Raw genomic sequence first — 27,804 nt, forward strand, 5'->3', positions numbered from 1 at the left:
TGTTGTTTGTGGTTCACCCAGGGGACCAGGAGAGGGGGATTGGCGAGCCCCCACTAAAAAGGGCGGAGAGGAGCTTCAGGTACTTGGGGGTCCAGGTGGCCAGGAGCTGGGGGGCCCTGCATAGATTTAATTTCACGAGGTTGATGGAGCAAATGGAGGAGGAGTTTAAGAGGCGGGACGCGTTGCCGCTGTCCCTGGCGGGTAGGGTGCAGTCAGTCAAGATGACGGTGCTTCCGAGGTTTTTGTTCCTGTTCCAGTGCCTCCCCATTCTTATCCCGAAGGCCTTCTTTAGGCAGGTCAACAGGAGCATAACGGGGTTTGTGTGGGCGCGAGGGACTCCGAGGGTGAGAAGGGTGTTCCTGGAGCGGAGTAGAGATAGGGGGGGGCTGGCCCTGCCCATCCTCTGTGGGTACTACTGGGCCGCCAATGCGGCAATGGTGCGCAAGTGGATGATGGAGGGGGAGGGGGCGGCATGGAAGAGGCTGGAGGTGACGTCTTGTGAGGGTATGAGTCTGGAGGCGCTGGCAACGGCGCCGCTGCCGCTCCCTCCAATGAGGTATACCACGAGCCCGGTGGTGGCGCTGCCCTCAAAATTTGGAGGCAATGGTAGCGGCACAGGGGGAAGTGGGGGCCTCGGTGTGGACCCCGATACGGGGGAACCACCGGTTTGTCCCAGGGAGAATAGATGGAGGGTTTTCGGGGTGGCACAGGGCAGGGTTAAGAAGGTTGGGGGACCTGTTTGTGGATGGGAAGTTCGCGAGCCTGGGTGAGCTAGAAGAGAAGTACGGGCTCCCCCCGGGAAACGCCTTTAGGTATCTACAGGTAAGGGCGTTTGCCAGGCGGCAAGTGGTGGAATTCCTGCTGCTGCTGCCACGCACGGTACACGACAGGGTGCTCTCGGGGGCGTGGGTTGAAGAGGGGAAGATCTCATACCAGGTGATGCAGGAGGAGGAAGAGGTCTCGGTGGAGGTGCTGAAAGGTAAGTGGGAGGAGGAGTTGGGGGAGGAGATCGAGGACGGGATGTGGGCAGATGCCCTAGGGAGGGTGAACTCTTCCTCTTCGTGCGTGAGACTCTGCCTCATACAGTTTAAGGTGCTGCACAGGGCACACATGACCGGGACAAGGATGAGCCAGTTCTTTGGGGGTGAGGACAGGTGTGTTAGGTGCTCAGGGAGCCCAGCAAACCACACCCATATGTTCTGGGCATGCCCAGCGCAGGAGGAATTTTGGAAGGGCGTAGCGAGGACGGTGTCGAGGGTGGTAGGATCCAGGGTCAAACCGGGCTGGGGGCTTGCAATATATGGGGTTGCAGAGGAGCCGGGAGTGCAGGAGGTGAAAGAGGCCGGTATTCTGGCCTTTGTGTCCCTGGTAGCCCGGCGAAGGATTCTCCTTCAGTGGAAGGATGCGAGGCCCCCAAGCGTGGAATTCTGGATCAACGATATGGAGGGGTTTATTAAATTGGAGAGAGTGAAATTCGCCTTAAGGGGATCGGTGCAAGGGTTCTTCAGGCGGTGGCAACCGTTCTTCGACTTCCTGGCAGAACGTTAGAAGATGGTCAGCAGCAGCAGCAACCCGGGGCGGGGGGGGGGGGGGGGGGGGGGCGTGGGGGGTCTATTTTATTTTTGTTTGTCTATACTGGGGGATCTGAGGGGGTGTATATATTTGCTATGTTTGCTATGTGTTTCGGCGGGTGTTATATTATTTATGTATAGGGGGGAGGGGGGCACGGGGTTGTTTTGTTTTGTTTTGCATTTAATTTTATTGGGTTCCTTTTACATTTTGTTGTTGATATTTTGTGAAAACTTTAATAAAAAATATATATTTTTAAAAACCTATGCCCCCTAGTGACTGACCCCCTCCACCCTGGGAAAGAGTGGCTGCCCATCCACTCTATCCATGCCCCTCAAAATCTTGTATACCTCTGTCAGGTCGCCCCTCAACCTCCGTCGTTCTAATGAAAACAGTCTGAGTCTATTCAGCCTCTCCGCATAGCTAACACCCTCCAGACCGGACAACATCCTGGTAAACCTCCTCTGCACCCTCTCCAAAGCCTCCACATCCTTCTGGTAGTGTGGCAACCAGAATTGTGCGCAATATTCCAAGTGCGGCCTTACCAAGGTTCTATAGAACTGTGGCATGACTCGATGCCCAGTCCAATGAAGGCAAGCATTCCATATGTCCACTTGTGTTGCCACTTCAAAGATCTGTGGACCTGCACGCCCAGAACTCTCTGACTTTCTATATTCTTAAGAGTTTTGCCATTTACTGCCTATTTCCCATTTATGTTAGACTTACCAAAATGCATTACCCCACATTTGTCCGGATTAAACTCCATTTGCCATTTCTCTGCCCAAGCCTCCAACCTATCTATGTCCTGCTGTATCCTCTGACAATCCTCAATGCTATCTGCCACTCCACCAACCTTGGGTTCATCCGCGAACTTACTAATCAGACCGGCTACATTTTCCTCCAAATCGTTATGTATACTACAATATTGGGGGGAGGCGGTGGCATGGTGGTATTGTCTGGATTACTAGTCCAGCAACCCAGGGTAATGATCTGGGAACCTGGGTTCAAATCCCACCATGGCAGGTGATGGAATTTAAACTCAATAGAATATCTGGAATTAAAAGTCAAATGATGACCATGAAACTATTGCTGACTGTTGTAAAAACACATGTGATTCACTGGCCTACATGTGGCCCACAACATTGTGGTTGACTTTTAAATGCCCTCTGGAATGGCCCAGCAAGTCACTCACTTTTATTCAACCGCTGCAGAAATACAAAAAAGGAATGAAATTGGATGGACCGCCCGGCATCGAACCAGGCACTGAAAACAACGGCAAACCCAGCCATGTTGACCCTGCAAAGTCTTCTTTACTAACATCTGGGGCTTGTATCAAAGTTGTCAGAACTAGTTAAGCAACAGCCTAATCATAGTGATACTCACATAATAATACCTTACAGATAATGTCCCAGACACTACCATCACCATTCCTGGGTATGTCCTGTCTCACTGGCAGGACAGACCCAGCAGAGGTGGCGGCACAGGGGTATACAGTCGGGAGGGAGTTGCCCTGGGGGTCCTCAACATCAACACTGGACCCCGTGGCACCAGGTTATACATGGGCAAGGAAACCTCCCACTGATTACCAAGTACTGGCCACAATCAGGGCAGCACGGTGGCACAGTGGTTAGCACAGTTGCTTCACAGCTTCAGGGTCCCAGGTTCGATTCCCGGCTTGGATAACTGTCTGTGCGGAGTCGGCACGTCTCCCCGTGACTGTGTGGGTTTCCTCCGGGTGCTCCGGTTTCCTCCCGCAGTCCAAAGATGTGCAGGTTAGGTGGATTGGCCATGATAAATTGCCCTTGGTGTCCAAAGAAAAAGGTTAAGTGGGATTACTGGGTTCCGGGGATAGGGTGGAGGTGTGGGCTTAGGTAGGGTGATCTTTCCATGGGCCAGTGCAGACTCGATGGGCAATGGGTCAAGGCATGGCCTTGATTCCTCAGTGGTCATTCATTCTCTTTCTTCCCTTTCAGTTAGCATACACATGGAGCCAGTAGAGATGACGATTATCCTTGTCACCATGAGGCAGGAGAGCCAGTGTCAATGTGCAGCTGCACGGAGGCAGGAGCATCACCACAGGGAATGGTCGCTCAGAGGCGAAATCGGCCGAGTCTACAGATGGTGACTGTTATTCTTGGAGATGTGTGAGAACCAACAGGAGGACATTCCAATGTCCAGGGACACAGTTACTCACTTTTGCCAGGTTCTCCAAGAACTGCCACTATCTGGCCTCGAAGGCCATCCACTACCTGTTGCCCTGAAGACCACAGCTGCCCTAAATTTCTATGATATGGAGATGCCGGCGTTGGACTGGGGTGAGCACAGTAAGAAGTCTTACAACACCAGGTTAAAGTCCAACAGGTTTGTTTCGATGTCACTAGCTTTCGGAGCGCTGCTCCTTCCTCAGGTGAATGAAGAGGTCTGTTCCAGAAACATACATATAGACAGATTCAAAGATGCCAGACAATGCTTGGAATGCGACCATTAGCAGGTGATTAAATCTTTACAGATCCAGAGATGGGGTAACCCCAGGTTAAAGAGGTGTGAATCATGTCAAGCCAGGACAGTTGGTAGGATTTCGCAGGCCAGATGGTGGGGGATGAATGTAATGAGACATGAATCCCAGGTCCCAGTTGAGGCCGCACTCCTGTGTGCGGAACTTGGCTATAAGTTTCTGCTCGGCGATTCTGCGTTGTCGCGCGTCCTGAAGGCCGCCTTGGAGAACGCTTACCCGGAGATCAGAGGCTGAATGCCCTGGACTGCTGAAGTGTTCCCCGACTGGAAGGGAACATTCCTGCCTGGTGATTGTCGCGCGATGTCCGTTCATTCGTTGTCGCAGCGTCTGCATGGTCTCGCCAATGTACCATGATTCGGGACATCCTTTCCTGCAGCGTATGAGGTAGACAACATTGGCCGAGTCGCACGAGTATGTACCGCGTACCTGGTGGATGGTGTCCTCATGTGTAAGGAGGAGGAGGAGTGTAACAGACATCTACAGACGTTGAAAGATGCCCTCGTACGAACGGGATATGGCACTCGACTCATTGATCAACAGTTCCAACGTGCCACAGCGAATAACCGCACAGACCTCCTCAGAAGACAAATATGGGACACAACCGACAGAATACCGTTCGTCGTCCAGTACTTTCCCGGAGCGGAGAAACTACGACATCTTCTTCACAGCCTTCAACACGTCATCGATGAAGGTGAACATCTTGCCAAGGTCATCCCCACACCCCCACGACTTGCCTTCAAACAACCGCGCAACCTCAAACAAACCATTGTTTACAGCAAACTACCCAGCCTTCAGAACAGTGACCATGACACCACACAACCCTGCCACGGCAATCTCTGCAAGACGTGCCAGATCATCGACATGGATACCACCATTACACGTGAGAACACCACCCACCAGGTACGCGGTACATACTCGTGCGACTCGGCCAACGTTGTCTACCTCATACGCTGCGGGTAGATGTCATCATGACTGGCTGGGGTGTTATTAAGGTGCAACCTGTCTTTGGTAATACTAATGATGACCCTGTCCTTATCACACAAAAAATGTTCCACCCCTTAGTATAATGGGAGAAGTTCCTGTCCTTGTAATATTAAAGAAAAATTCTTCATAACTAGGGAACATCCTGATTTTGGGAAAATGGGGAATTGTCCTTTACTTGATAAAACTAAGAATTGTCCTCTGCTTGATGACATCAGGAATTGCCCTGTTCTTTCTAACTTGGGAATGTTCTATCCTTGGTAACACTCGGTATGGCAGTTTCATTGAGAACATTGGGAATCATCCTATCCGGCAGCCTGACGGCATGGGAGTGGCCACAGTGAGAAACCCCATTGACCGGCTGCCGGGACAAAGGATCCCACTACCAGCAGGGGGACGCTAGGCCAGAAAACGGGTCTGGCGGGATGGAAAATCCCGCCCCCTATGCGTGTGAAGGTTGGGAATGATCCTCTGCTTAACGCCACTGGGGCTTGGTATTTTTTCCTGGCTAAGGAAAGCACGTCTCCTTGAAAACGCTCAGTATGTTCCCATCCTGGAGAACACTGGGAAGCTCCTGTCCTTGCTAACACTGGGACTTTTTCCGCACTTGTTAACAGAGTCCACATCTGGAATGCTCCTGTATTTGGTGATATTGGGAATGCTCTTGTATTTCGTAACACCTGGGGTTGTTATTGCCCAGGGCGGCACGGTTGCACAGTGGTTAGCACTGCAGCCTCACAGTGCCAGGGACCGGGGTTCAACTCCAGCCTTGGGTGATTGTGTGGAGTTTGCACATTCTCCCCGTGTGTGCATGGGTGTCCTTCAGATGCTCCGGTTTCCTCCCACAGTCCAAAGATGTGCAGGTTAGGTGGATTGGCCATGATCAAATCCCTTTAATGTCCAGGGATGTGCAGATTAGGTGGGGTTATGGGCTTACGGGTATAGGACGGGGGAGTGTGCCTTGATACGATGCTCTTTCAGATGTTGGTGTAGACTCGATGGGTTGAATGGCCACCTTCTGTACTTTAGGAATTCTATGGATTCTATGATAAAACCTTGAGTATAGTCCTGTTCTTTGTAAAACTGGGAATGACTTTATCCTTGACAACTCAGGGAGTGATCTTGTGCTTAGTATTAATGGCAATAATTCAGTATTTGTTAATACCGTGGATGGCCCTGTCCTTGGAAACATTGGGAATGGTCCTCTGCTTGGTAACACTGAGGAAACAGTGGCAATAGCCTTGCCTTCATACTTGATAATGCAATGAATGATGATCCTGTCCTTTGTAAAATGTGGACGGTCGCATCCTTGATAACACCATAATACCCCACATCCTGGTGACACCCTTGTGTAGCTACTGATCTTGCTAACACTGGGAATGGTCCTGTGCCTGTGAAGAGTAACTATAGGTAAGACGTTGTCCTTTGTAACACTCCTGGGTAAGATCAGAATTAAGGTTGTGCTGGGTAATGTAAGGGACGACCCTGTCTTGGATGGCAGTGGTGGTGGTCCTGTTGAAAATTACACACAAATGGGCGGCACGGTGCCACAGTGGTTAGCACTGCTGCCTCACAGCCCCAGGAATCGGGTTCAATTCCAGCCTCGTGACTGTCTGTGTGGAGTTTTCACTTTCTCCGCGTGTGTGCGTGGGTTTCCTCCGGGTGCTCCGGTTTCCTCCCATGGTCCAAAGGTGTGCAGGTTAGGTGGATTGGCCATACTAATTTACCCCGTAGTGTCCAAAAATGTTTGGTGGGGTTACTGGGTTAGGGGGAAAGGGTGGGGGCGTGGGCTTAAGTTTAAATAGGGTGCTCTTTCCAAAGGCCGGTGTAGACTCGATTGGCCAAATGGCCTCCTTCTGCACTGTAGGGATTCTAGGAAATGGTTTTGCTTTAGTAGTACTCACTGCAGTGGATGTCATTGTTGAATCATGGAATCCAGTGCAGAAGGAGGCCATTCGTCCCATCAAGTCTGCACTGAGCCCCTGAAAGAGCACCCTACTTAGGCCCACTCCCCCACTTTATTCGTCTAATCCCACCTAACCTGCATATCTTTGGCCTGTGGGAGAAAACCAGAGCATCCGAAGGAAACCCATGCAGATACGAGGAGAACATGCAAATTCCACACTGTCACCCAAAGCTGGAATTGAACCCGGGTCCCGAGCACTGTGAGGCAGCAGTGCTAACCACTGTGCCTCCGTGCCACCCTAACAGTGGTATTACTAAGTTGGCTACTTGTCTTTTGTAACAATGAAGATGGTTCTACCCTTGTAATTTCAAAAATGGACCTGCCCCCGGTAATGTTGGGAATGCTCGTGTACTTGATGAAATGAAAATCGCTTATTGTCACAAGTAGGCTTCAATGAAGTTACTGTGAAAAGCCCCTAGTCGCCACATTCCGGCACCTGTTCGGGGAGGCTGTTACAGGAAAACTTGATTGTATTCTATTGTGAGGAACCGTAGGTCCGAAGGATGATCGTGGGTACGTATCACATGCAATGAAAAACTGCTCAAGAAAGGAAAGGAATGTAAAAATCTAAATGTCACCCCAGTCCCCGAGGATTTTAGACTGCTCTCCCCTTTGAGAGAGAGCTGACTGGTGCTGATTTAATATGAGGGTCACCACACCTCAGGTGAGGGGTCAGGTTGCAAAGGCAGGGCCTTGATAAATAACCTCAGGCGGTAAGGGAATTGAACCTTGATCTCGCTCGGCATCACAAACCAGATATCCAGCCAACTGAACTAAACTGACCCTAAAGGAATACAGAAAGGCCTCCTAAGATATAAGACCCTGAAATCTGAAGCTAAACCAGAATGCATGTAAGAAACATTATGGACTGATGTGTGGCTCACATAAATAGTACCTGGTTGGTTAAAAAAGGCGAATGATCACCCACAAGACTGAAGATGATTGGGTCAGGGGAGGAGTTATTTGATCGAAGTTAAGGGTAAAAGTGAACCTTCTGATCAGATTCGCCAGGCAGAGAAGACATCTGGTTGGGGGTGTAGGAATTGCAAACCAGGAGAAGAACACCAATGGGTCTACCTGCTCCAAATGCCAAATTGAAACAGGACGTTAAGCCTGTCTAAATCTCATAATTACAGCCCTTACATTTTATACTCTGATATTGAATAAATCTTTTCAACTTGTTACAATAAGATGTTTTACTGTCAACCCTTTTGTCACATCCAAACCAAACAACAATCTTACACATTGGGAGAGCTGGTTTAGATCAGTGGGCTAGACAACTGGTTTGTATGCAAAACAAGGCCAGCAGCACGAGTTCAATTCCCATACCAGTTTACCCAAACAGGTGCTGGAATGTGGCGACTAGGGGCTTTTCACAGTAACTTCATACTTGTGACAATAAAAGATTATTATTCATAAAATCCTGTCCTAATAACACTGAGAATGGTCCTCCCTTTGTAATATGGGGATGGTCCCTGTTCCTATTACAGTGGGAATGCCCTTGTTCTTGGTAATGCTACAAATGATCCTATTTGTTCTAAATTTGGGAATAATCCTGTTCTTAGCTATGTTGGAATTACCTGGGGTCTTGGTGACACTTAGGTTGCCACTGATCTTGTGAACATATTCTGGACAATCTCTTGGCAATCCTGGGAAAAGGTCATGACCTTGTTAATGTTGGGAATGTTGCCTGTTCTTCGCATCACTGGAAACTGTACGTTTCCTTTGAATGTCCTGTCCTGTGTAACAAATGCTTGGCTCTTTGGAGATGATGGCCGCCATTTTCTGGGGTTTGTAATGGGCTGAAATCGCATTATGGTGGGTAACTCTTGCGAGTGGGTCATAATGGCATTCGACCACCAAACACAACACTGTGGCGGCGTGGTGGGGGGTGACCCAAACAATGTGTGGAGGGGGAAAGGTTGCCTGTGTGGGGAAGGGGGCCTCTACTTTGACACTGAGGTTGGGACACCCTTTCCCGATCTCTGTGCAGTCGGGCTTGTTGGCTCTATCAGACCCTGCCCCGCCAAAGTGACAGCACACACACACACACCCGTGCTTTCTTTTTGACAAAGTGTCAGAAGATCTGGAGTAAAACCTGGCTGTGTTTCTGGGGGGAAATATGTTGGTTTTCAGTCAGAACCTGACACCTTTGAGGAAAATTCGACATTTTCTTCTGCAAGGGGCACTCAGTTCCTGACCTCTTTACAGCCTTGGTCCTAACAAGGACCAATGAGCTGAGTTCCAGAGGTGAGGCGAGGGTGACTGTCTGTGACAAGGCACCATTTAACCAGGTATGCTGTGGAGGGACCCTGGCAAAATTAAAGCCAGTGGAAATGAGCGGTTTACCTCTGTGCTGATTAGGGTTATAGCTCGCACAAAGAAAGACGCTCATGACTGTTGGAGGAAACACAGCCCCAAGATATCCCGAGAGGAATTCTTCAGGGTAGTTGCTACACCAAACCATCTTCAACGATCACCCCTCCAAAAGGCCAGAGGTGGGGATATGCACTGACAATTGAACAACTTAATAATAATAATCTTTATTATTTTCAAAAATAGGCTTACATTAATATTGCAATGAAGTTACTGTGAAAATCCCCTAATCGCCACACTCTGGGCTTGTTTTGGTACACAGAGGGACAACTCAGAATGTCCAACTCATTTAACAAGCACGTCTCTCAGGACTTGTGGGAGGAAACCGGAGCATCCGGAGAAAACCCACGCAGACACGGGGAGAACGCGCAGACTCCGCACAGACAGTGACCCAAGCCGGGAATCGAACCTGGGACCCTGGCGTTGTGAAGCAACAGTGCTAACCACTGTGCTGCTTTTAGTATCATTTGCAGCTCCTCAGATACTGAAGCATTCCATGTCCAAATGTAACAAATCCTGGGCAACATTCAGGTTTCGGCTAGTAACATTCACACAACACAAGTGCGAGGCAATGGCCATCTCCAACAAGAGAGATTCTAACCATCTTCCCTTGACATTCATCCGCATTGCCATCGTTGAATCCCCCACCATCAACATCCAGGGGGGTTACTATTGATCAGAAGCTGAACTGGATTAGCCATATTAATACTGTGGCTAGAAGAGCAGGTCAAAGGCTGGAAATCCTGCAGTGAGTAACTCACTTCCTGACTCCCCAAAGCCTGTCCACTATCTATGAGGCACAATTCAGGAGTGTGATGGAATACTCTCCACTTGCCTGGATGAATGTAGGACAAAGCAGCCCGCTTGATTGGCACCCCATTTACCACCTTAAACATTCTCTCTCTCAATCGCCAGTGCAGTGGCAGCAGCATGTACAATCTAAAGATGGACTGCGGCAACTCACCATTTCTCCTCATCAGCACCTTCCAAATCCACAATCTCTACCACCTAGAGGGATAGGGGCGGCAGATAAATGGGAAAATCAGCACTTGCAAGTTCCTCTCCAAGTCACTCACTTCCTGACTTGGAAATTCGCTGTTACTTCACTGTTGGTGAGTCAAAGCCCTGGAACTCTCTCCCTAACAGCACTGTGGGTGTAACTACACCACATGGACTCAGTTCAAGGAGGCAGCTCACCACCACCATCTCAAGGAGCAATTAGGGATGGGCAACAAATATTAGCCCAATCAGTGACACTTAGATCCCATGAACAAATCAAAATGAAAATGTTCTCATTGTTGGTAACATCAGAAATGTCGGACTACTGAAAATGCTCGTGTTCTTGTTACAACTTTGAATAGTTCTGCCCCAATAACAATGAGGTTGCTCTGCTCCTGAATTAAACTGCGGCTTGTTTTGATTTAGTCGTCCTAACATGTCTTGGATGGCTGTGGGGCATTCTGAAGGAGAAGGGTGAACAGCCAGTGGGTGTGGTATGTATCAGTGCTGATGACATAGGTAAAACAAAAAGGACAAGTTCGCCCAGGCAGAATATAGGGAGTTAGGACATGAATTGAAAAATAGTACCACATGCAAACAAGATAGAACTAACAGGATATACCAGATGACTACACAGCTGGAGGGTGTAGGAGGGAGGGATTCAGATTCCTGGGACGTTGGGACTAGTTCTGGGGTAGGTGGGTTGCATCTGACAGACCGATGTCCCCTCTGGAGTGGGAGGGTTTGCTGCTGCTTTTGGGGCATGTTTAAACTAGAATGGGAGGGGATGGGAACTTGAGCAGGGAGGCAGAGGAGGGAGAAACAAGGACGGAAACAAAAGACAGAAATGTAAGAGGCAAAAGTGGAAGGTGGAAAAACAAAGGCGAAAACAAATGGGGCTGGAATGCACAATAACAGAAAGAAAACAACAAAATTAAAAAGACAAATCCAAAGATGTTGGGTGGAACCTTTTTTTTCACAAGTATTTTATTACAAACTTGTATCAAAGTAGGTTACAGCGAATAAACACCCCGGGAAACATACTTCCCAACTATCAACGATACAGCCTGCACACATTTTTCCCCTTTTTCAGCCCCCCCTCCCCATCACCCCCCCCCCCCCCCCCCCCCCCGCGACGAACAGCTTCTCAAACACAGTCACAAATTTCCCCCACCTTTTCTCAAACTCCCCTGCTGAGCCCCTTAACTCATACTTTATCTTCTCTAACCGCAGGAAGTCGTTACAGGTCACCCAACCATGCTGCTACCCCCGGTGGCGATGCCGACCGCCACTCCAGCAAAATTCGTCGCCGTGCAATCGGAGAGGCGAAGGCCAAGACATCGACCTTCCTCCTCTCCATGAGCTCCGGCTTCTTTGAAACCCCAAATATCACCACCAAAGGGTCCGCTCTCTCCTCCACTATCCTGGCTAAGACCGCGAACACTCCCGCCCAGAATCTCCCCAATTTTTCGCAACCCCAAAACATGGTGCGCGTGATTCACTGGCCTCCGCCCACACCTCTGACACTCATCTGCAACCCCATGAAAGAACCCACTCATTCTCGTCATATGCACCCTGTGCAACATCTTAAACGGTATCAGACTCATCTTTGCACAAGTGGAGGTCCCGTTTACCCTTCGCAGTGCTTCACTCCATACTCCCCAATTGATCTCCATTCCCAACTCCGCTTCCCATTTCTCCTTGATCTTCACCACCCGCTCACCTCCCTGCTCCCCTAGCCACTTGTACATATCTTCAATTCTTCCCTCCCCTTCCACATCCGGAAGCAGCAGTCGCTCCAGCAGGGTGTATCCCGGCAACCTAGGGAACACTCTCCAGACCTTTTGCGTTAAGTCCCTAAACTGTAGATACCTGAACTCACTACCCCTCGGCAGCTCCACCCTCTCCCTTAGCTCCTCCAGACTGGCGAACACTTCCTCCAAATACAAATCCCTCACCTTGACCAGCCCCACTTCCCTCCACCTCCTGTATACACTATCCACCCCCCCCGGCTCAAACCATGATTCTCGCATAGCGGCGTTAGCACCAACATCCCTTCCACCCCAAAATGCCTCCTCAGCTGATTCCATAGGTTGGATTCTCCTCTGTCGGGATGCTCCGTTTTGCCGGCAGCATGGGGGTTTCCCGACAGCGTGGGGCTGCCCCACAATGGGAAACCCCATTGGTGAGCCAGCGAAATGGAACATCTCGCCGGCATGTTGGACCAGAAATCTGCCGCGGCGGGACGGCGAATCCGGCTCCATATTTTCACCGTGGACTGCACCACTGGGCTCCTTGAATACCTACTCAGACCCAGCAGGTATTCAGAGCCTGGAATAACATAGCCCTCAAACTAGACCCCTTACAAGATTCCTTCTCCATCCTAACCCACTCTACCCCTTCTCCTTCCCACCACCGCCGCACCTTGTCCACATTCGCCGCCCAATAATAATGAAGCAATTTCAGCAACGCCAACCCCCCCTGCTGCCCCTGCCTCTGTAGCAGGGTCCTCCCCACCCTCGGCACCTTTCCTGCCCATACAAAGTCAGAGATGATCGTGTCCAACTTCCGAAAATTGGCCTTTGGTATAAATATCAGGAGAGCCTAAAAAATAAACAAGAACCTCGGCAGAATATTCATTTTCACCACTTGGGCCCTCCCCGCCAACGTCAACTGCCGTGTATACCACCTCTTAAGTTCCACTTATGGAGCCCCGTCCATTCCCTCGCTACCTGAATCACCGAATACCTAAACCTATGCATACCTACCGTAAATGGCATTCCCCTAAATTTGCCCGCCGTCCCAGCTCATTCACCGGGAAATACTCGCTTTTCAGTACATTCAATGTATACCCTGAGAACCCTCCAAACCTTCCCATAATCCTTCCCATACTCTCCAACGGATCCGAAACATACAGCAAGAGGTCATCGGCATAGAGCGACACCCGATGCTCCCTCTGTCCCCTCATTATCCCCTGCCACTCTGCCGACCCCCTGAGAGCCATCGCCAATGGCTCTATGGCCAGCGCAAACAGCAGAGGTGACAGCGGGCACCCCTGCCTCGTACCCCTGTGTAAGTCAAAGCTTTGTGAACTCATATCATTCGTCCTCACCCTCGCTCTTGGCGCCACACACATCAACTGTACCCATGCCACAAATCTCGGCCCAAACCCAAACCTTCCCAACACCTCAAACAAGTACTGCCACTCCACCCGATCAAATGCTTTCTCCGCGTCCATGGACACCACCACCTCCGGTACCAGAGCTCCCGACGGATTCATCACCACTTTCAACAGCCGTCTTGTATTACTCGCGAGCTGCCTGCCCTTCACGAAGCCGGTTTGATTTTCTGCAACCACCCCCGGGACACAATCCTCCATCCTCCCCGCCAACAACTTAGCCAATACTTTCACATCCGTGTTCAATAGTGATATGGGCCTGTATGACCCACATTCCACCGGATCCTTCACCTTTTTTGGGATTATCGTCTCCGGCTGCTCCCCCTTCTCCAGTGCTTCATTCAACGCCCCCAACAGATGTGGTGCCAGGTCCGTCGCAAATTCCTTATAAAATTCTGCTGGGCACCCATCCGACCCAGGGGCCTTCCCCAACTTCATACCCCTGATACTTTCCAGCACCTCCCTCAGGCCCAGGAGCTCCTCCAATGCCTGCCTCTTTGCTTCTTCCACCTGGTGAAATTCCAGCTTTTCCAGAAACCATCCCAGTTCCCCATCCTCTCCTCCCGGGTCTGCCTAATAAAGTCCGTGGTAGTACTCCCTAAATGCCTTGTTTATCTTCACAATTCTGACACCACACCTCCAGCCCCAGTCCGTATCTGCATTTTTTTCCCTGGATGCAGCCTGCCTCCACAGCTGGTGCGCCAGAATGCGGCTCGCCTTCTCCCCATACTCATATTGCACTCCTCTTGCCCTATGCAGTTGCCCTACTACCCTCCCCGTTGTCAACCTGTCAAAGTGCCGCTGCAACTTTTTCCTCCTCGCCAATCCCTCCACGGTGGGCACCCTTGAATATTCCCTGTCCACCTCCACTATCTCACTCACTAGACGGTCATGTTCCTCCCTCCATTCCCTAGCCGCACGAGCCTTAAACAAAATAATTTCTCCCCGGATCACTGCTTTCAGTGCTTCCCAAAAAATGGCCCCAACACCTCCCCATTCTGATTCAAATCCACATCTTCCTTAATCGCCGCCCACACCTTATCACAAAAACCTCCATCTACCAACAACCCCGAGTCAAACCTCCACCCCGGCCTCTGCTTTAAATTTATTTTTATTTTAATAGCCTTTATTGTCACAAGTAGTCTTACATTAACACTGCAATGAAGTTACTGTGAAAAGCCCCTAGTCGTCACAATCTGGCGCCTGTTCGGGTACACGGAGGGAGAATTCAGAATGTCCAATTCACCTAACAGCATGTCTTTCAGGAATTGTGGGAGGAAACCGGAGCACCCGGAGGAAACCCACACAGACACGGAGAGAACGTGCAGACAGTGACCCAAGTCGGGAATCGAACCTGGGACCCTGGTGCTGTGAAGCAACAGTGCTAGCCACTGTGCTATCATGCTGCCCATGCACTCATCCCAATCTAAACCGAATCTCTGGATAGGTTAAGTGAATGGTCTAGGATTTGGCAGATGGAATACAATGTTGACAAATGTGAGGTTATCCATTTTGGTAGGAATAACACCAGAAGGGATTATTATTTAAGTGATAAAATATTGAAACATGCTGCTGTGGGTGTCCTCATGCATGAGTCACAAAAACTTGGTTTACAGGTGCAACAGGTGATTAAGAAGGCGAATGGAGTTTTGTCCTTCATTGTGTTATGGACCAGGGTTTCGTGAACCCCAAAGTGTATCATGGAGTTCAGCTGACCCACAACTTTTAATAGATTTTGGTTATGGGGAGCACAAGGGTCTACTTTACAGGTGTGATGCAACAGAGATCTCCTGTTCCTCAACCTTTGCGCTCAGCGTTTTACACAGGTCCCCTAGGAGCCCCACCTCCGCCTCCAGAGTCACCCCATGATCGCTGTGGTCTGAGACCACTCCTTCAATCTCCCAAATCTGTGACCCCTACACCTCCAAACACTTCTCCACCCTCTCCATCGAGCCCTTCAGGGGTGCCACAGCCCCGTCGATGGCCTTCAAATGACCCTCCCGCATCTCCTTCCTTTGCCGGCAGAATTCCCCCTTCATGAAAGCCATCAACTGCTCCACCTTGCAGCAGCCAATCCCCCTCATCCATACTTACAATGGCTGCTGCAGCCCAGGTTTTCTCTACCTTTTTGGCCAGGTCTCTCACAGCCTTCTGCCGGATTTGGTAACCATTGAACATGCTACTCCCGGGGGAAACAACTCCTCCGACCTTCACCCACACCTTTTCAGCAAAATTCCCCCCAGTATCGGGTAAAAAGAGCTCTTTCCCATGCCTTCAAGCAGGAGCTGCCCTGTGTGAGACCACTCACACCATGGCCACCACGAGAAATACCATGTTGGGTGGAACCTTAGCAGGACTTGGTATAGTGTCAGGCTCGGACTGAAAACTAACGTGCAGCTCTTCAGTTGCACAGACTGGTCTTTCTCCAAATGTTGAGCCTCTTAGACAACGCAAATTAGTGGTCAGAGTTTCCAGAATCGCTCTGGCAGGGCCTCCTAGAGTTGGCAACCTGCTCCAAAGAGATTGGAGCACCATCTTTAAAGAGCGCCACAATCAGCGCGGCTGCCTAATAGCCCCCATCACAGAGATATCGGAGGCTCCCTCCTCGCCGACATTCCGCTCCCTCCCCCCTACATCCACGGCCGGCATTGAAAACCTCCCCAATAACACCACACCCCCACCACACATCAATGCACCGCCAACCATGGGGCTCCGACTAGGGCCCACCCCTGGCACTGCCCCCTGGCACAGGTTGGCACTGTACCAACCTGACAGTACCAATCTGGCAGTGCCAACCTGTGCCAGGAAGTGCCAGGGCAGTGCCCTGGCTTGTCGCTCTACTCCGTGCTCTCCGTAAACCTGTAGATATCTCCAAAATTCTTGATTGTACGCCAACTCCTAAGGAGGAGGGTCCTGAATTTTTTGACCGCTTTTGTGGAATTTACACTCTTTATTCCGGTGATGAGACTTTTAATGCGGGCTTGAAATCTCCCCAGTTCAATGCGCTGCTTATGCAGGTCGTGCCTGACCGCATAGCAACCAGTATTAAAACTAATAATATGGATTGGTCTGATAGCTCCAAATCCCACATGCGACGTGCTATCTCTTATTACTGGAGCAATGGCCGTGACAGAGAAGCTTTCGGAAGGGACCCTCCTACACCCAAAATAAAGTCGGAGTTTGTCCAGCGACCCCCTCGCAGGAACCCCCCACGTTATGAACGTCACTAAGGCCCTCCCCGGCCTTGTCCTCCAACCCGAGACAGTGTCACTTGCTTTAATTGCAGACGGACGGGTCACTACGCTAGTGATTGCCTTGCATCACGCAGAGACAGGGCACCCCCTCCACGGCGGTATGCTCCCTTCACTGACTCCCACCCCTATTGACTGGCCCGCTCCAATTTCCCGGTTCTCTCTGGCGACCACTCTGAGGAACCCACAGCTACAATTCACATTGAGGGTATTTCCGTCCCCTTCCTCATTGATACAGGGGCAACTGCTTCTACGTTGAATTTGACGTTAGTTAAACAGTATTGTTTTCCTCTCTCAGACGAATATGTGGAACTTTCTGGTTTTATGGGTGAGGGGGCTACATACCAACTCACGAAACCCCTTCTGGTTCAATTTAATGACCGTCAATGTTGTATTCCCTTCACTGTCACGCGTACCCTCGGTGTTAATCTTGCTGGCCGTGATCTGTTATGTCCCTTACAAGTTGAGATTGTTTGCCTCACGATCTCCACGGCTCCACAAGTCCAGCCTCGAAATTTACCCCTTTTTTTCACTCCCCAATGGTGGTCCGTTGATTTTGATCCCTCCAATTTTTCGCCTCCCTTGCATGTTCCTCATCCACACGTGACCCTTTGCTATGACCACACGGGGTGCTCGCCCGATTTGGAGACCATCTACCGGGACTCCCTCGGGTCGACGGTGGCGGTTACTTTCATCGCTCATGCTGAGGGAAAAGAGGGCTCTGCATTTCTTGTTGAAGTGCCCCTCGTATTCTGGAAACAGTCTGGACTAGTGGCACCTCACGTTACCCTCACTTTCAATGCAGGCTACAGTGCCAGGTCACTGGGCTTTCTGGTTGCTACCCTCCAAGGAAAATGTGATGCTTTTTATACTGGATGACAGACCTTCCCTGAAGGCACGTTACAGTATTTTTCACAGCCCTTTTGTGTTGATGGTACATTGAACCACCATCGGACCAACCGTTCCCCATCCCCAGAGATTCCTGCAGACTTATGGGCTGCGTCCAAACACAAAGTTGGTCTTACTAATGTGCCTCCAGTTCTCATTAAAGTTAAGTCCGGTGTGCCCCTGCCCTCCATTTCTCAGTACCCTATTCGCCCTGACGCTGAGGAAGGAATCTCCAGCATGATACAGTCCTTCCTTCAACAGGGAATTTTGGTTCCGTGCCAATCGCCCTGTAACACTCCTATTCTTCCGGTTCCTAAGGTTGGGCGGCCGTCTGAATGGCGTTTGGTCCAGGACCTCCGCCGTATCAATCAAATCGTTGAACCCTTGCATCCCCTGGTCCCTAACCCGGCTACAATCCTCAGTAATATCCCGCCTGAGGCAGCTGTCTTTACCCTTGTGGACTTACAACACGCCTTTTTTGCGATACCCCTTGCCGCTGAATCCCAGTATTTGTTTGCCTTCACATTCAAAGGGCACCAGTACACTTGGACTAGGCTACCGCAAGGTTTCATTCATTCACCGACACTCTTCTCACAGGCACTGCACTCCCAATTAGCTACTTTGACACCCCCGGGGGGATCTACTATTATACAGTATGTCGATGACTTACTCCTTGCTAGCCCTGACTTTGCTTCTAACGAACGCGACTCCATTTATCTGCTCACCCATCTCCATTCCTGGGGATATGTAATACCACCTAATAAATTACACAAAGGACAAAGGCAGGTTAAATTTCTGGGCATTCTGATAAGCGCTACTGAACGTTCCCTTACGCAGGATCGTATTACTCCCATTTTGCAAACGGCACTTCCTACCTCGCCAAAGCAGATGAGAGCCTTTTTAGGTTTAGTGAACTTTTGCAGACAATGGATTCCGAATGTTACTGCTCATACCAAGGAGCTTACTCCTTATTCCTCCCAGAATTCACCCCTTAAGTTTGAACTACCCGATTTAGCACAGCAATCTTTTGTTACTCTCAAGAACGCGCTGGCTTCCGCCCCGGCTCTAGGACGACCTCTTTATGACAGGCCCTTCCAGTTGTATGTTAATGTCCTTGACCTATGTGCCACGGGTGTCTTGACACAGGAACATGGTGACCAACGCCGTCCAGTTGCCTATTATTCTACTAAATTGGATCCAGTAGCTTGTGGTTTGCCCCCTGCACTCAAATTCTCACTGCTGTACATGTGTTAGCTCAGGCAGCCTCTAATCTAACCCTTCATCAGCCCGTGCATGTGTATACCTCACACTCTGTTGTGGCTCTCCTTACATCTCAGCAGACCCAACATCTGACACAGGCCCGCTTGAGCCGATATGAGGTCTCACTATTACAGAACCCATATCTGTCTTTCCATTACTGTTCCACTTTAAATCCCGCAGCATTCCTCGAACATCCCCCTGATGTACTTGTTGATCCACCACATGATTGTTTGCTTAGGAATCACTTCCTTACCGCACCTCGTCCCGATTTAACTGACCACCCTCTTGATAATCCTGATCTCACTTTTTATGTTGATGGCAGTTCTTCTATTTCCCAAATGGGTGTCCCGCAATCGGGGTATGCCATTGTTACAGACACTGACATTCTGGAAGCAGCTGCTTTCCAGATTCCAGTCACGGCGCAGAAAGCTGAGCTATTCGCCCTTACTAGAGCTTGTGTTCTGGCCAAAGACCAAAGTGCGAACGTGTACACAGACTCTAGGTACGCTTTTGGTGTCACCCACGATTTTGGCCGCCTCTGGCAGCAACGTGGATTCCTTACCTTTGCAGGCTCTCCCATTCTAAATGCTCTTTGGGTTAAAAATCTCCTCGTTGCTATTCAACTTCCTCGTCAATTGGCTATCATTAAATGTGCTGCGCACACTTCCGGGGACACTCCTGTGCAATTAGGAAATGCCCGTGCTGATTCAGCCGCTAAGGCAGCGTCTGCATCAGCCCCATGATTGTTCCCGCAGGGGGTACACAGGCTTTAAATCAGCTACCTATTCTAGCAACAAAGGGCATGCCAGAGTTAGCTGAAATTCAAAGGTTACAGAGGGACGCCTCTGATTCTGAGCGCACACTATGGAAGTCAATGGGGTGTTCGCACTCGTTGACACAAAACCTCTGGCTTACCCCAGTAGGTCAAGTTTGTGTTCCAGATTCGTTATTGCCGATACTTATTGATTATTTGCATTCTTGTACACATCTTGGCAAGGAGGGAATGGTACAGCTACTTTTGAAAACTTGGTGGCACCCAGATCTGAATGCAGCAGCACAAATGCGGCTGGATCGATGTCTTATTTGCATGAAAAATAATAAGGGTAAAGGCATTAAATGCCCTCCCGGAACAACCCCCTTGCCAGATGGTCCTTTCGCCTGCATACAGCTTGATTTTATTGAATTACCTAAAGTACAATGCTATAAATATTGTTTAGTAATCATTGATGTATTTAGTAAATGGATTGAAGCCTTCCCCACCACCAACTGTACTGCACATACGGTGGTAAAATTACTATTGACAGAAATTATTCCCCGATTTGGGATTCCCAGAATGATGAGCTCAGATAATGGAACACATTTTGTGGCTCGAATCAATTCTGAATTATGCGAAGCACTCAAAATTAAACAACAACTGCACTGCGCGTATCATCCACAGGCAGCAGGAATTGTAGAGAGAGCAAATGGGACCTTAAAAGAAAAATTATCTAAATTGACCGAAGAAACTGGATTAAATTGGCTAAAGGTATTGCCTTTGGCACTGTTTCACATGAGGGTTACTCCACATTCGCGGTCCGGACTGTCAGCTGCAGAGATAGTCTACGGTCGGCCAATGAGGACTCCCTGGGATGCCCATGAAGAACCCCTAGAAGGAGTAGACCTCCACGTTATGGGAGATAAAATGCTGAGTTATTTGAAGCAATTAACATTTTCTTTAAAGTTTCTCCACTCGCAGGTAAAACAGGCCCATCTCCCAGCAGCAGCCGGAACAAAGATCCCTCGATATCCAGTAGTCAAACCAGGAGACTACGTGCTGATAAAGAATTGGGACAGAGAGAAGTTAGGGCAACGCTGGAGCGGCCCTTTTCAAGTATTGCTGACTACACCGACTGCCGTTAAACTCGAAGGACGTTCGAGTTGGGTACACCTATCGGATTGTAAGAAGATTGGTTTCAGCCCCAACGAGGACGCAGAATGAGGATCTTCATTATCACAGTTGGACTATTTGGACTAATTGGCCTTAATGGCCATTCGACAGGGAGCGAACAAACTGACAAAGAGCTGCGTGCTAATAGCTTTCTATATATGTCATATATTTATGCTGACAGATTGAATGTAAGTAACTGTTGGGTTTGTACCCGTATCCCCATCCATTCCAAGGAGGGGCTACCTCTCCAATCACTCCCATTCCACTTAGCAGAAACAGTTGAGTGGATACTGCGTCAAAACCGAACACAGGGGTTCGGTGGAGATATGAAAATTTGGAAATCGGCTGGCTATGGGATGACTAGATTTTCAGCCTGGTATCAACCTGGATATCCCCATGTTTCGAATCCCCCTGCCCTTACCATCCCATCGAGCACTGCGCAAGGATCCCTATGTTTTAGTAAATCAGGAGAAGGACCATCAATGGGGCAGAGTAGGTGTAATCTTACAACTGAATGGCAGGAACCGATACCAAACATCTCCAACAAGGGTATGTTTGTTCTTGATTGGTCCAGGGTGTGGAATAAAACATCAAATAGCTCATGGACGCAAAATTCCCAGGTACCCTGGATGACAATGGCTGAGAATTTTACGGCCTATAACGGGACCTATTTCATATGTGGCACTAAAGCATACTCCTGGCTTCCCAGAAATTGGACAGGGTCCTGTTATCTAGGATATGTCGTACCCTGCATGCACCACCTACTCTCCCTTAAACAACACTCCTCACGAATCAGGAGGACCATTAGTAAAACCGAGGAGTTCTTTATGATCGCCTTTCCACAATACGGAACAGGCAAGGCAGCAAACGAACTGATCCTTATGGCCTCGGCATTGGAACAACTGTCGAACATAACAGCAGCAGAATCCAGGGCAACCGGACGGGCACTAGCCGAGGTCTCGGCTGAGCTGGTGGCTGTCCGGACTGTGGCATTACAAAATCGAATGGCTCTGGATTATCTGTTAGCCTCGCAGGGAGGAACGTGTGCCATTATAGGTCAGGAATGCTGTACTTATATCCCAGATGCCTCTGAAAATATTACCAACCTAGCTGACCATATAAGAAGACAGGCGGATCAACTTCAAGAAATTGGCCAAGAATTTCACAATTATAACCCACCAGGTTGGTTAGGTTGGCTGGGACATGGATTGTTCGATTGGATCTTTAAGGCCTTCATATTATTGCTGTTATTACTATTAGCAATAGGATTGCTTGGATGCTTGTGTCAATGTATTTACACCCGTCTCCTGAATATCCCTATTTGAACAAATTGAGTGGTTGTCCTGATGGGACAACAGGAGGGAATGTGAAAGTGTACAAACTCAGCAATAGCATGATGGGAAAAATAGCCAACTTATGTAACCAAGTGTGAGAAAGCTATGTCAGCTAGTGCCAAGATCAGACCCTGACAAACTAGGCAAAGCTAAGAATCCACATAATTGTATCATACAAGGCCAGAAGAGGGAAGATAGTGCCTGATCTTATTAAAACCTGATAACAAAGCCACGATCTAGGAATGTCCTAATAACACAACTTCCTCATGACCTAGGTCCATCTGCGTCAAGGCATCATGAGGGCAGAGATGAAAAACAAAATAGGACCACGTCTTATTTCCTCTAAAAATAAACTACTGCAAATAAGCCGAGTCAGGGTCTTTTCCATGACAACATGTTTGATCAGAAGTTATGACTGTATTGACATTTTTGAACAAGGTCTGTTTTTGTAAAATGATACAGCTTGTGTATAAATATTGAACGTTTTCTCCATGTCTTTGCGAGCTTGAGAAAGAATGAGCAGGTTTACCTCAACAGCTCTCTCTCTCTCTAACCTGTAGCCATCTGCATGCAGACTTTGGTCAATAAAGACAAAGTTATTTATTTCGAAACAGAGTTGTAAAGTTGTTTTTTCTCACAGTCTTGAAGTAGGAAAGATTTTAAAAGACGACACCGGGGTAATACTTACCTCTGTGCCCCTGGAGGGATCCCCTCAACTGCTTCCCGTCTGGCCAAACCTGTTGTATGACTATTTATTGAGGAGGTGTCATGCGGAGGGTTTGTGGCACTAACAATATTTAAATCGATGCAAATGTGTTGAAATGAGGTTCATGCCCCTCGTGATGCTGCCAGCGAGGGGCGGGGAAAATCGGGAAATGCGATCTCTACGGCAAGAATAGCACTCCCGGGTTCTCGTGGAATTTTTCACCCACTCATGGACGGCTAGTGCATGCTCAAAATTGCCCACTTTATGTCTTAGCATTTGCAATAAAGTCAAGGGATTAATATTGCAAATAGGTATAAATGGTTATGATATAGCTGCAATTTCAGAGATATGGCTGCGGGTTACCAAGGATGGGAACTGAACATCAAGGGGTATTATTTATTTTGGAAGGACAGACAAAATGGGAAACGAGGTGGGGTAGCATTGTGAGCAAAGTAGGAAATCAATGCAGTAGTGAGGAAGGATATTGTCTCAGAAAATCATTGTGTGGAATCTGTATGGATGGAGGTGAGAAACACCAAGGGGCAGAAAACGTTGTTGGGGATGTCTATAGGTTCCCAAACAGTAGTGGGGATATAAGGGAAGATATTAAACAAGAAATCAGAGATGCATATAGTAAGGGTACAACTGTAAACATGAATGACTTTAATTCACATATAAATTGGACAAACAAAACTCTCTCTCTTGAGCAGTCCCTCACTCCGGGGAAGTGGGTTCTGCGGTGGCTGAATAGGCCGATCCTGGATCCGCACTCTGCCACAGGTTTGGCAGGTGGTACTTGATGAGCTGGGTGGGACGCTCCGGATTCTGCTCTCTTTCCGCTGCTTACGCTTGGCCTTCGCGTGCTCCACCCGTTTTAAGGTGGTTGGCGCCTTTGCAGATGCTTTTTTGTGCGTCTGAAGGCAGGCGATTCCCACTTATCGGTGGGGATGTTGCATTTATATAGGGAGGCTTTCTAAGTGTCCTTATAGCATTTCCTCTGCCCCCCTAGTGATCGCCTGCCATTGTGGAGCTCAGAGTAGAGCATTTGTCTTGGGAGTCTTGTGTCGGGCATGAGGGCTGTGTGACATGCCCATCGCAGCTGGTCGAGCGTGACCAGTGCCTCGATACTGGGGATATTTATCTGGGAGTGGACACTCACATAGGTACACCTATCCTGCTAGTGGATTTGCAGGATTTTGTTGAGGCACGTTGGTGATGTCTCTCCAGGGATATGAGGTGTCTGTTGTACACTGTCCATGTTTCTGATGCATACAGGAGGGCAGGGACCATGGCTGCTCTGTAGATCATGAGCTTGCTGTAGGGTTTGAGGTGGGCAACTAACAATGGTGCAGTGGTGGAATTGTTCCTGGAGTGTGTATGTGATTTTTTTCCAAACCAATACTTTGAGGAACCAACTAGCAAAATGGCTATTCAAAACTGGGAACTATACAACGAGAAAAGAATAATTAACAATCGCATTATGCAGGGCCCCTTGGGGAAGAGTGACCATAATATAATAGAATTCTTCACTATGAGGGAGAGTGAAGTAGTCGAATCTGAAACTAGGATCCTGAATCTAAATAAAGGGAACTATGATGCACAAATTCGCACGGCTATATTGAGGAATCTTACTAAAGGTGTGGACCGTGAGTAGTCACAGGTTGATTATTGATAATCATTATTGATTATTATCAACAATTATTGAATCCTGTCTGGCACAAAAATGAAATTGTAAAGGTGGCTCAACCATGGCTTACAAATAAATTCGGCATTATATTAAATGCAAAAAGAAGACATATAAAATTGCCAGAAAAAGCAGCAAGCCTGAGGATTGGGAGCATTTTCGAATTCAGCAAAAGAGGACTGAAAGAGGGGGGAAAGAGCTGTCCACCATTGCGGATTGAACACATGGAGCTGCAAGGTAAGTATTACCCTATAATGCTTCCCACAGCCCCTGTTTGGATTGGTTCTGGCTTCCAGACAAGGGTCCGTTTCTGGGAGCACCTGTGCGGGGGTTGGGGGGGTGTGGGTTGTCTGTGGGGACAGTTGGTATTAGCAGGGTCCTGGCCTTAACAATATGGGAATGCTCTTGTCCTTCTTAAAACCGGAATGATTCTGTTACTACAACACTGAGAAATGGTGCTTGTGTTGGAAAAGAAGCATTCCACTCTTTGGTAAGATGTCGGCAGTCTTTAGTGACATTGGGGATGGTCTGGTGTTTGGTAGCAGTGAGGAATCTTTGCTGCTTTTCTTGCTGTGCGTTTGTGTAGTCTCAGGGTGGATGTCCTGATTTCCAGCATTGCTGCTACTAATGTTAACCAGTGTGTTTTGTTCACTCTGCGATGAGGACATGACAGAATGTGGATGTGAAATGTGGCATTTGATTCACTGGTTAATTCCTGATGTCTGTTCACAGTGAAAGAGAAAGAAATGGTTTGTGTCTGACACTGGGGGAGATGATCCCAACTCTTGGGGCTCACAGGTAATTCATGTTATTGCGTAAGTGACTGAAGTCGGAAGAGAGAGATGATGTCGTACAGATGACACATTTTTGTTGCTGTAATTAGTGTTAGAATTGACAATGCTCTGTAAACTTCCGAAAGTGCACGGAGACCCAGTGGTTAGCACTGCTGCCTCACAGCGACAGGCATCTGGATTCAATATTGGCCTTGGGTGACTGTCTGTGTGGAGTTTGCAAGGTCTGCCCGTGCCTGCTTGGGTTTCCTCCGGGTGCTCCGGTTTCCTCCCACAGTCCAAAGATGTGCAGGTTAGGTGGGAATAGGCCGGGGGAGTGGGCCAATGCAGGGTGCTCTTTCGGAGGGTCGGTGAAGCACCGAGGGGCCAAATGACCTCCTTCTGCACTGTAGGGATTCTATGGATTCTATAAAATGTACTAAAAGCAAATTACTGCGGATGCTGGGATCTGAAACCAAAGAGAAAATGCTGAAAAATCCCAGTAGGTCTGGCAGCATCTGTAGGAGAGTAAAGAGCTAACGTTTCGAGTCCAGATGATCCTTTGTGAAAGCTTTGATAAAGGGTCATCTGGACTCGAAACGTTAGCTCTTTTCTCTCCCTACAGATGCTGGCAGGCCTAGAAAATGTAATGGTGTGCAAAACTATGTTTGGGAGAGAAAATCTCTATGAAATTGATGTTACTGAATCACCTTTAAAGGATTGTACATGTTGCACACACTCACAGAGATGGCAGGAACTGCCTTCAACTAGTAGAGTCGCTATTCTAGCTAAAAATATTTCAGTGGAAATTTACTCAGGCAACAGCATCACATCAACATTCAGTGAGATACCGAGCAGATCTGAGTATGGAGCCCAGAGTATGAGGGGCAGTTGGTGCAATATGGCCCGTCTGACATTACTGAAAACGGCGAATTTCCACCCACAGGCACTGCAGGGATTGTAACTGAGATTCCGTTTATTTAAACTATCTTACATGACTGGTTCAGGGCCCATTCAGCAAACAATCCTGTTTTTCAGGATGTTCAAAGTCTTACACAACAGGAGCTAACTTGACAGAAGGAATGTCTCACACTGTGGTTGACACGAAAGTGTGGGCAGCACGGTAGCCCAGTGGTTAGCACTGTTGCTTCACAGCTCCAGGGGTCCAGGTTCGATTCCGGCTTGGGTCACTGTCCCAACGTGCGGAGTTTGCACGTTCTCCCCGTGTGCGTGGCGTTTCCTCCGGGTGCTCCAGTTTCCACCCACAAGTCCCTAAAGACATGCCGTTAGGTAATTTGGACATTCTGAATTCTCCCTCTGTGTACCCGAACAGGCACCGGAATGTGGCAACTAGGGGCTTTTCACAGTAACTTCATTGCAGTGTTAATGTAAGCCTACTTGCAAAAATAAAGATTATTATTATATTGTCATTTTGAAAAATTCTATGTAGAGCCCTGTAATCTGCAAGCCAGAAAAATGATTCAACCCATTGAGTCAGTGCTGTTGGTTTTCTTGACCATGAAGCAGTTTTTTTCAAACCTCATTTTCGTGCTCGCCCCCCCGCCCGCCCGCCCCCCATCCCCTTCAAAATTCCTCTTCTTTAAATGCTTATTCCCTTTTAAAAACTTTCTGGCTGCTTTGTGAGGGTGTACTCCACAGTCTCACCAAACTTTGTATCTGTTTTTTTCTGAGTTCTCCCTTGAATTATTCTGCGCTTGTGTTTAATCTGTGCCCTCTCCAGGCTCACTGACCAGTATAAACAAGGTGAGTTCTCCGCCGGCGCGATTTTCCGCCGCGGGCTTCCCGGTGGCGTTGGGTGCCTGCAATTGGTGATGGGGGGGGGGGGGGGGGGGGCAGTAAGCCCCAATGGCCAGCGGAGCATCCCGCTGCCAGCGCGCCGCCCTGGAATTCAATCACACCAGTTAACAATCCCCAGTTTCCACAACAATAGCCGTAACTTACTGTGAATTCTGCTCCATGTTAGCAGAACCTGGTGAACATTCTCGTCCCGTGCTCAACACAAAGCGCCTGGGAACACAGGTTGAATTAAATAACAAAAATGACGATGTAGAAAGAGTAAAGTCACACCCTAGCCAAAGGCAGGAGAAATCTGCTCTGTGGGACTAACTGTTCAATGACAGGGCGGGATTCTCCACCCCCACGCCAAAGTGGCCGCGCCGTCGTGAACGCCGTCGAGGTTCACGACGGTGCGGAACGGCCCCGGTACTGACCGATTCAGGCCCTGACAATGGGCCAGGATCGGGGCCGCGTCATCTACACGCGCCCGGCCTTGTCGCCCGCGTAAAAGCGGCGCCGCATAGATGACGCGGCCGGCGCCGCATAACGGGCGTCATCCGCGCATGCGCGGTTGTCCTGTCTAAATCTGCCCCGCAAGAAGAT

General features: G+C 48.9%; 1 protein-coding gene across 1 annotated transcript in view; it reads right to left on the bottom strand.

The window, feature by feature from the left end:
* The window catches only part of LOC140410772 (glutathione hydrolase 1 proenzyme-like), a 494,093-nt gene extending 466,627 nt beyond the window's left edge, over positions 1 to 27,466 (bottom strand). The window contains exon 1 of the mRNA XM_072499369.1: positions 27,367 to 27,466. Coding sequence (XP_072355470.1) covers positions 27,367 to 27,383 — 17 coding nt within the window. The 5' untranslated portion in view covers positions 27,384 to 27,466. The remainder of the gene's footprint in view (positions 1 to 27,366) is intronic.
* Positions 27,467 to 27,804: the final 338 nt, after the last annotated feature.

The sequence above is a fragment of the Scyliorhinus torazame genome, chromosome 1 (assembly GCF_047496885.1).
Source record: "Scyliorhinus torazame isolate Kashiwa2021f chromosome 1, sScyTor2.1, whole genome shotgun sequence".
Classification (NCBI taxonomy): domain Eukaryota; kingdom Metazoa; phylum Chordata; class Chondrichthyes; order Carcharhiniformes; family Scyliorhinidae; genus Scyliorhinus; species Scyliorhinus torazame.